Here is a 10,633-nt window from a genome sequence, read left to right as displayed (position 1 = left end):
AATAAATTTAATCGATTATATAAAAAGACGTTTTAAAAGTGACCCCACCATTCTCTATTTCAACACCTCTCATCTTCATCTTTGCGAATAACACACAAAAAAAACTTCCATATCCAAATTTTTTAACCGAAGATTGCGTGTGTTGCGCTTCTTTCTTTATGTATGCGGTATATATACGGTATTTGACCAAATATAATGTACATGCATGTATCACAAATGCTTCTATGTGTGTAAGAAGAATCCAGTAGCCAATTCTATTTGCTTTTATCTTAAACATATATAAACATGAACAAAGGGCAGAATTGCAAAAGCAAAGATATCATATCTAATACTAAGGTTACCATAATAAGTAAGGCAATGAATTGAATGTGCCAAACCTTACCCCTACCCTAAAACAGTTTATAAAACAAGAAACAATGCATGCACTGAAAGCCAAGGTGTTACTAGCTATTAATTATTGATGAAAAACTACACCATATAGATCAGACTCTTGGACGGTATTTGTTGAATCTGAAACCTTGATTGTTGCTACTTCTTTCAGCCTCATCCACCTTTTTGTACACATAAGACTTGGCTAGCAACAAATACACACACAAGCTCCCAACACTCAATCCAGCCAAGACCCAATAATAGTAATCAAGGTGTGCCCTGTTTATATTGTTACCCAACCATTTTTCACCGCTTCTTGAGCTTATGTCCTCCACAATAGCTATAATTATATTGCTAACAAAGCTTCCGACTCCTACTATGCTTATATAGGCGGCCGCGCCCAAACTCCTCATTGCATCTGGCATTTGATCATAGAACAATTCTTGCAGGCCGACGATCGCGAAGGCGTCGGAAACGCCGGTTATCATGTACTGAGGAAGCATCCACCAAATGCTCATAGGTATGACTGCTTTGGGGTCATCCATGAGTCCGTGGTCTCTAGCCACGCCAACCCTTTTGGTCTCCACGAGTGCTGACACCACCATGGTCAAAATAGACAAGGCTAGACCAACTCCAATCCTTTGTAAGACCGTTATACCGGCCGGATGGCCTGTGAATTTCCTGGCGAGGGGGACGAAAATCCGGTCATAGATTGGAACGGCCAGAAGGATGAAGACTCCGACGAAGCCTTGGAGGGATGCCGGAGGGATTTGGAAGTGGGGCCCTATGGAACGGACTAATGTGCTTCCTTGCTTTGTGAAGTATGTGTGGATTTGAGATTGGACAACACAGAACATCAAGCAACTTAGCCATATAGGGATTAGGCGAAGGACAAGCTTTACTTCTTCTACTTGAGTCACTGAACATAGCCTCCATGGATTTCTTGTTTTGCTTGATGCATCAACTTCATCTATGATCATTGCTTTGTCCAAAAAGCTGTTTACAATTTCCACAGTAGAATTTTGTTTAGGGGTATTTCCTCTATGATAATGTGTCGTAACAAAATAACAATAATGATTCCAAGACAAAAGAAAATCAGCTCAAATAATATGGTATTTTATTTAGTATTAATTAATTATTGTCATTATAACTGTGGAGTTATAGATGTTATATGTATAAAATTATAAATGTAGTGTTAAATAAGATTATTTTAGTTATTGTAGTATTACCACCAATGATGCACGGATACTAACACGGTACGGGACACGACACAACACGGAACACGCTGACATGCAAATTTTAAAATTTTATAAGACATGAGACAAGCATACATCTAAAATATAAAGTATTTTTTAGATAAATCATAATGATATTTTGATATTTTATTGATATTAAAATATAAATTAATTTTTTAATTATGTTTAATGTCTTATTTTAATTATATCAGGTATTTAAAATATTTTTTGTTTTAATAAATAATAATATATATTATATTTGAATTTATTTTAAAAATATATATTAAAAATAATATTGAACACGCTGACACGTGATAATATTTAGGTGTGTCGTATCTAAAATGTGTCCGAAACAACTCAGTAAAATGTCCGTCGTAGATTACCACAAAATAAATCGTCCACTATCGAAGAATGAAAAAAATCAACACAAATAATTCCGATCAATGCACACAATGAATATTCAATGGGATTGGATAATTAATGTAACGTTCCTTCCAAAAACAGGTCAATTTAGTTTTGAGAAATTTTACAATGAATTCATAAGTCTTTGATAGAATGAAACGAAGACTTCGGAAAAGATAAAATTTGTCCGGTATTATAATTTCTTTAGAGACTTGTTGGTATTCTTCTGTAGGAATTTATAAATAGAGAAGAGTAGCACTTACCTACAGTGTTGAGTGTGCTGCAAGGCGTGAAATTTGAGTTGATGATCATGGAGCTGGTTATGCACCTCCTCGTCCTCCCCATAGTAATAATCAGTGTGGCCGGACTTGTCCTTCACTCGCCACTTGCGCACCGCCGCCACGAAGACTTGGGCCATCGTAGTGAATGGACTTCCTTGTGGGCTTTCCTTTCTATACCTATTGATTCCCAACAAGAAAAGTGCCAACGCTATTGCCAGCACTCCTACCAGCACTCCTAATCCTACTCCCCATCCAACATTGAACTGCTCATATATATTTAAAATTAATAAATTAAGAATTATCTTATTGGCCCATTCAGTAAAATGATTATGCTAGATCATGTCATGAAAAAGGAGTGATTTATATGGAAAGTGATTTAATTTTACTTGAAAACTTTAAATTACATCATTTTCTTTCTTTACCTTATTGTGTGAAATTTATATGCTTACTTCTCATTTGAATTAATATGGATACATGGATAAAGTATTTTTTTTGTTTAACATTTTTACAATATTTTTTAATTTATATTATCATTCATGTAGCCAGATGTGTGTATGTTGTTGATCTATATATTAGATAAAGGAATTTTGTATTAAAAATATAAATTAAAGTCTTTACTTACTGTTACAAAAAAGGAAATCGTTAGTGTTTTTTTTTTTGGTAGTTCATCGTTAGTTAAAATTGTTTCAGAGAATTGTCAAAATAGTTTTTTTTTTTTTTTTTTAACATTGAGCTGATCTAACAATGTATAGCCCATTAGATTTCGTTTTGTATGTGATCTTAAGTTTGGGTTGTAAGGATGATACCAAAACCAATAATGTTGGAAGGGTAGCCACAAACTTTGGGCCGATATGGTAATAAGATTCAGACTTGGGAAAATAACAAAATACAAATTTTAATAATATCTTTACAAAAATATTTAGTTGACACTTGAATGCTTTAAAAATCTCATAATAAAGATATGGTAATTTTATATGACCAAATTATTTTGATAATAAAAAATTTAATTAAGTTAGTCTAATAATTTAATAGTATAGTAAAAATCAGTTAAAAAAGAAGAAAAAAGAACATCAGATAAAAAGAAAAAAAATTGGTTAAACTTAGGTATTAAAATAATTTGTTCACTCAGTATTATGTTATTAGATAATAGTATAAGACTTAATCTTTTATAATGTTGACATGTCACAATTAGCATCTTATTTAATTATATTTTAGCAACTGTTTTTTTCTGTAAAATATTAAAATAAATAAATAAGTGAATAATGATCCTCTTGGCTCACTTTTACAGCAGATAATTCCTTTCGCCTAATGTGCCCACATATGATGCATTAAGACCACCATGAAGAATATATTAGGTATACTTGCTCTGATGGTTCTTATATAGTTTCGTAAAATTTTTAATTAGATTTTTGTATTTTTTTTAATTGAATTTTTGTATCAATTTTTGAGTTTTTACATTTTTTTTTATTTAAATTTTTACACTAATTTTTTTAATTAGGTCCCTATATAATTAAGCTCATTATTACTAAAAGAGACCTAATTAAAAAAAATTAGTATAAGAACTTAACTAAAAATAAAAATTATAGGAATATAATAAAAAATTTTGTGAAATTATAAAGACTAACAGAATAATTAAACTAATATATTATTCCTATCTGTTTATGTTGGTGAAATTTGCTCCTAAAAAACGAAATGTTTGTAGTCCATAAGTTTCTCCTTGTATGAGATCATCATCACCCACTGTATTAGCGAATTCTATGGTATTTTTTTATGGTGATATTTAAATTATCTAACTTATTTTTAAAATAAAAAATTTAAAATTTAAAATTATCTATTTGTTTTTTTTGGATAAATTAGACACAATATTAAAAGTAGGTAACATTCATCATATATATTACTATATTTTTCATATTATTGGTTTATGCAACAATTTTTATACTGCCGTCGAAAACTTTTACTTTATATTTTATCAGGAGTTTAATTTGTATGTACTAATAGTATAAAATATTTTATATAATTAATATAAAAAGTATTTATTTCACTAATGTAATTTTATGTAATTAGATGTATATATAAAATAATTTTACAGTGTATATTAAAATTAAATTCTTTTATTATTTACAAATAAATTTGTTTTATAAGAAAATGCTCTTCTAATAATTTTCAATATCAATTAATATATAAAAAAATAATACTCTTAAGAATGTGGTTAATTAGCATAATTACCTGAAGATATATGACTACAAAAACTGCAGCAGCAGAACCAGCAACAATGCCCAAGTACCACCAATTGAAGAAGGAACTTTTGGCTTCCTTCTCCTCCGGCGTGTCCTCGTCGAATTGATCGGCGGCGAAGGTTTGGACGCACGGCTTGTGCCCTCCGTCGCCGATCGACAACACGTACAGCGCCAAGAAGAATAGCGTTGTGTGTTTAACTACCGACACTGATAGTGTCAAGAAAATCATCCCCTGTATTGTGTTAAATATGATGTCACAGTCCTTTTCAAAATAGAAAAGAAAAAAAATCACTCTGATAATAACATTAACAGAAATATTATTTTTTCCACCAATATATTTTCATACATACGTATATACATATAAATTAAAATACATATGCATATAAATTAATATAATTTTCCTGCATACATATACATATAAATTAATACAACATAATTTGCAAACTTCTCATGTTTCATAGAATCTGCATATAATTTTGCGTTCCTGTATAACTTTGAATCAAAATAAACAATATATTACTACTCAAAATTTTACCGCATACTTCTTTTTTTGATATTGATTTTTCTGTTTGAGAGTTGCATGTGGCATTATTAGTGTTTGAGACCATTCTATGAATGTTGACAAAAAATTATTGACAACCTACCAAAATTCAAGAATAAATAAATAAAAGATGAGAAGTGGTGCATTTTTTTAAAAATAAATTATATTTTGTTTTTCTACAAAATATCTAATTAAGTAATACTTCTCTCTTATTTATTTATAAAATATATACTTTCATCTCCTGTAAAATTTTAAATATATATATACTTTAATCCATTCAACCAAAATACCATTTAATAGTTATTATAATTATGCATATATATATGAGTAAAGCTAGGGAACCAAAAGTATATCAGCCAAAACCCAGCCAAATATTTTTGGATGAATTCAAAATTTTTACGAGTTAATATATATGGATGTTTCTTCTATTAAGTATTAGAATGTTTCTTTTTCACATTAAATGGATGTTCTTTTGTATATTTTTTGAATTTGTGATTGTTAGAAGTAGATATATTAATGTGAGAAAAAAGAGGAAGGTTTTAATTAGGTTTACTTAATCAATTTAAAATTTTTTAAATTTGGAATTTAAAAAATTTAAAATTAATTAATTATTGATATAAATTAATATAGTTTTGTTTAATTTTTGGCTGATAAGCTTTTGGTTCCTTATACTTTTCCTATATATATATATATATTAGTAATGTATTTTTAATGTAACAAATTTTATTTATTTTTAATGTTTTATTATTAATCATGAGATATATAAAAAGTTTAAATAAAATAATTTTATAACAAGTTAAAATATTTTATAATGCGATAAATATTAAAATTAAATAAAATTTTTTACAATAATAAATATATAACTTATAGTATTATTGTTTGAATCAACTAAATAATTATTATTAATTTACATATAATTATAATAATTATTATTGAGGAGTATTAGGGGCAGCAAATTTTGTGTTTTGTAATCATTAATTGGCCATCAATAGTGTTTTTAATAGTGTGAGATTACATCCAATGATAGAAGATCACTCACTTTTTTTTTATGGTTAAGTGCTGGCCAAATCGTTAAAAAAATGCTGGCCTCTAGACTTTTCCATTATTAAATAGTATTTTGGTTAAACAAATTGAAATATATATTATTTTTTAAATAGAAAAAATATAATATCATTTAGATAAAATGAAAATGTCAGTTTCTCATAAAAAATACGATTTATTAAATTTAATTAAATTTCACTTCTACAATTGTGGGTACTTTCACATAACTGTAACAGGTAAGCGCATGCATGTTGCATGGGCTGACTAATGTATAATGTGGACAAAAATCCTACCAAAGAAAATGTGCAAATCTTATAATGGGAATATTGGAATCATACACTTTATGTACGAGTCCTTTCACGGCTGATTTTTTTTTTTGGAGTAATATATTTAAATATTATAATTTTTGATATTTTTAAAATTATGAAAAATACACAAATTAAAAATTCTGATTTTTTTATTTTAAATTTTTTATTTTTTTAAAATAAAAATTAAACAATCCAATTTTAAAAATAAAAAACTTGATTTTTGTACTGCAAAAATTAAATAGTCCAATTTATATACATTTTAGAAATTGAAAGGTTTAATTTCTATATTCTAAATCAAACGCTGTCATATTTAAGATTAACACCCAAAAAAATTCATAGTTTAACTTTTTCTAATCGGTTTAACAGAATATTTTTTATTTCTATATTTTGAAAAGATAAATAAGCTTTCTGAGTGATTCTCCATCATATGAAAAACCATTTCAAACAAGTCAACTTGAAGAGTTTTAAATAGATAAAAAAAATTGGAATTTCATTGAAACCAATTACTATAACATAAAATTTTTTCCCTAATTTTTCGGTGACCAAATTTTTTCGTAATTAATATTTCAAGATTTTAAAGGGAAAAGCGTAAACAATTTATTTTATTTTATATTTTTAGATAAAAAAATCTGAATTAAATAGTGGTTATAAAAATTTTCATGATTTTATTGTGGAAAATATTCAAAGCAATTTATTGTGATATTGATGGTTCGTACAGCTTGCTAGACCCAATACATATGACTAATACATTATGAGAAAGTTTAACATTAACACTTTTATTAAAATTTAGTTAATATTTAATTAAAAAATAAAAAATAAATAATTTTATATTATTAAAAATATTAATAATAATTAATTAATAATTATAAATCACAAAATCAATTTGCCTTCTAATACTCCTCATAAATTTTTGTTATATCACATACCACCGATCGCATTAGATTTCGTGCAAGAAGCCAAGAATCAAGAAACCAAGGAAACACATTATTATTGGATTTTTAAAGAAATAGGTTAAGATTATAAATTAAAATTTTTTAAATATAAAAAATTTAAATTTTTTAAATATTTATTTTATATTTATTAAATAAAAATATTTAAAAATTTTATTAATGATAAATTTATCATATACATATTAACTAAACCCTAATTTAATACTACCAAACAAGTGAAACAACATAACAATTATGGAATACGTATATTTTGACGGGAGTTAATGTGTATTGGAACTGCAACTTCAATAGAATATTTGTGAACTATCACTTTTCATATTTGCGAAAAAAAAATTGATTTAAACTTAAAATTTGCATTGAAATAAATAAATAAAATAAAATTGATTATATTCTAGAGAGATAATATCATTTTTAATAAAAAATTAATAAAATTTTATTATTTATATAATTATTTTGATAAAATAATTAAAAAATATATAAAATTTAAATTAAATGTAAACTGAATATTGAAATAACGAATTTTATATTTAGTATCAAACTACTATTTATGACATATAATTCTATAAATACTAAAAATAAAATTGAAATTACTCTTAAAAATATGTTAAGGTTCTTAATTAAAAAGTTTTTATGAAAAAATAATTTTTTAATTTTTTAATATATAAATTAAAGTAAAAATTAAAAACGAAAGAATTATAATAATAGTTTAATATATGTTCTTATTAAAATTCATAATAATTAAACCTTAACATCATTAATAATGAAAATCTATACTATATAAAATGAGATATTGGAAGGATTGGGTGTTTAAAAATATCTTTTATTATATATAATTGATAAAATTACTTATCATCTTTAATAACTTAATTTTTATTATTTAAATACACATTTAATAAATAAAAGAATGAATTAATAGTCGTGATACACTAGTAGTAACAATGATAATTTTATGGAGAATTTACCAGGAGATAAATAAGTGAAGATAAGAGAATGGTCCTGAAGCGACCGAGACAGGAATCAGCAATGAAGCCACCAAGCAAAGGGAAGAGCGAGGAAACACCAATCCAAGTGTTGACATTTTTTGCGGCGGTTGTTATTGGTTCGTTCAAAACATTTGTGAGATATGTGATAAGATTGCTCGCCAAACCTTGGTATGCAAATCTCTCCGCAAATTCCACGACTGTGAAACATATAAATAATCATCATCGCATAAAACTAGGATATTATTATTATTATTATTATTATTATTATTGTAAATTTTTCATTCATTAAAAATATAAACTATTTTTTATTTATTTATTTTCTTCGCTCTCTTCTGGCTGGATCAGCTGTCAGCTCACACTCTCACACCCAACACGAAGCACCATCACAAATCTCTCTCTCTCTCTCTCTCTCTCTCTCTCTCAGAAAAAAAAGCATCTCTCTCGTAGATCTCTCATAGGGGGAAAGTGATAGATCGCCACTGCAATGGAATGAAGAAGATGAATTGCATGGCGGCCGTGGTTTCTCTCTCGTCGTTCTCCCTCCATCGCCACCGCCGCCGTGTCGCTGCCATCTCTCTCATCAGCATCTCTATTTTCTAATTTTTTTTATTTTCCTGTTTTACCCCTTTTCAATGTTCATTTAAGTTATCGATTGTTTTAATTGTTTATTGATTTATTCTATATATTGTTGATTCTCATTGCAAATACGTTGATGTCAGTGCTTATTTATCTATTTTTGTTATTATTTTTTTGGTGGTGGGGGGAGGGTGTAGGTTGTTTAAAAGAATGGGTGAGATCCCCAAAATGAATGAAATGGAGTGAAGAAGAGAAGAGAGAGAAATAGGGGGTATTATTGGGAGAAAGGACAATTATAAATGGAATTGAAGAATTGGAAAACTCACATATAATGTAGATGGCAGCATGCCAACCACCTTTCTTAGTGTGGTGAAAGATGAGGGAGTTGCTCTTGCTGCTGGGGCTATCTGCCATGGTAGTTGGAAGCTATAAAGCAAAGGTTATTAGGGATGGTAACTTTCTTAGTGTTTTGGGCGAATCAAGTTTTCAGACGCTTTGAGGGAGGATTTGGTGCTCCTATATAGCCACGAATCTATCACTAGTGAGTCACTGAGTGACTTTTGTTTTTGGATTTTGTGTGCCGAGTGCCAACTGCGCTAATAATTAATAAATTTGGACCAAACGAAAAGTAAAAGGAGATTGGTTGCTAGTAGTAGTGCCAGGGTTTACCACGGAACATGCCATAAATGATAAACGTTTACTGCTTTAATTCGTTCTTAATTTAGTTATGAGAATAAATTTAAAATGTTTTAGTTCGTCTAATATATTTAAACGCATAAAAAATCTTACAACATTTACAAAGTAAATATCTAAAGTCATAGCGGAACTAGATAAAATATTAGAGGGGCCTAAAAATATTTATATAATAAAATAAGATTAAAATAAAATTTTAAAGGAATTAAACTGAAATTTACATATAATTTATATGTAAAAAATTAAAATTACGGGAGCGATTGCCCTCCTTTCTTTATAGGTAGTTTCGCCCTTGTCTAAAGTGTCCTAGCATTTTAAATTTAATATCACGAACCAATTTGAGTTTGAATTTGAGTTTGACTAGTTAATAGTCCGATAAGCTGAACTCATGAGCTAATAAGTCAAACTTAAATCTAGAATTGAGCTCATAAATTAAATGAGTCGAGTTTAAATTTTGATAAGCTTAGTTTATTAATTCGTGAGTTAACTCGATTATATATATATATAGTTTATACTTTTAATATTATATATATAAAATAGTAATATATAATTATATATATATATATATTAATATTCTTATTTAAAATTTTATAATTATTTTTATATAATTTTGACGTGGACGTAAATAAAAAATTCATAATTAATATATATACAATATATAAAATTAATATTTTTTAATATATATAAATTATAATTATTGATATAAAATTATAAATTTATGATTTTATTATTTAAGTTAGTTTGTGAGCTTGAGTTGATTTATGAACTTTCAGTAAATCAAGTTAATCTTAAAAAACATGCTCGATTGTTAATAAGTTGAGCTGTGAACCAAGCTCAATTTTTGTGAGTCGAACTTGAGCTTGGTCTAGATCGACTCACTTCCAGTCCTATTAGTCTCTAATAAATTTGTTATATTTTGAAAGTTGTTTTAGAATTATTCTAGTGATACAGATGAATTATTCTTTTGTTTTTAGTCATTTTAATTAATATATATGATAGACAAATAAAATTTAACAA

At 27.2% G+C, this 10,633-nt stretch overlaps 1 protein-coding gene across 1 annotated transcript; it reads right to left on the bottom strand.

Moving 5' to 3' along the window:
- Positions 1-229: 229 nt before the first annotated feature.
- Positions 230-9,546, bottom strand: LOC112707594 (protein NRT1/ PTR FAMILY 5.4). Its single transcript, XM_025759394.3, has 5 exons — positions 9,250-9,546; positions 8,327-8,544; positions 4,514-4,756; positions 2,270-2,550; positions 230-1,365 (listed from the first exon to the last, which is right to left on the bottom strand). Exons 1-5 carry the CDS (start codon positions 9,335-9,337, stop codon positions 483-485), a joined length of 1,713 nt encoding a protein of 570 aa, XP_025615179.1. The 5' UTR covers positions 9,338-9,546; the 3' UTR covers positions 230-482.
- Between the last annotated feature and the right edge of the window lie 1,087 nt (positions 9,547-10,633).

This window comes from Arachis hypogaea, chromosome 8 (assembly GCF_003086295.3).
Source record: "Arachis hypogaea cultivar Tifrunner chromosome 8, arahy.Tifrunner.gnm2.J5K5, whole genome shotgun sequence".
In the NCBI taxonomy this organism is placed as follows: Eukaryota; Viridiplantae; Streptophyta; class Magnoliopsida; order Fabales; family Fabaceae; genus Arachis; species Arachis hypogaea.
The sequence above is the reverse complement of the archived record's forward strand: the minus strand, read 5'-3'. Positions and strand labels throughout refer to the sequence as shown.

What these genes read in the sequence shown, in the direction of transcription:
- LOC112707594 (XM_025759394.3), bottom strand. Translation starts at nt 9,337, where the DNA reads ATGGCAGATAGCCCCAGCAGCAAGAGCAACTCCCTCATCTTTCACCAC. An exon ending in CTTCACTTATTTATCTCCTG is followed by an intron (nt 4,757 to 8,326) that starts GTAAATTCTCCA and finishes AACACAATACAG; the next exon opens with GGGATGATTTTCTTGACACT. An exon ending in CAGCACACTCAACACTGTAG is followed by an intron (nt 1,366 to 2,269) that starts GTAAGTGCTACT and finishes AATTGTAAACAG; the next exon opens with CTTTTTGGACAAAGCAATGA.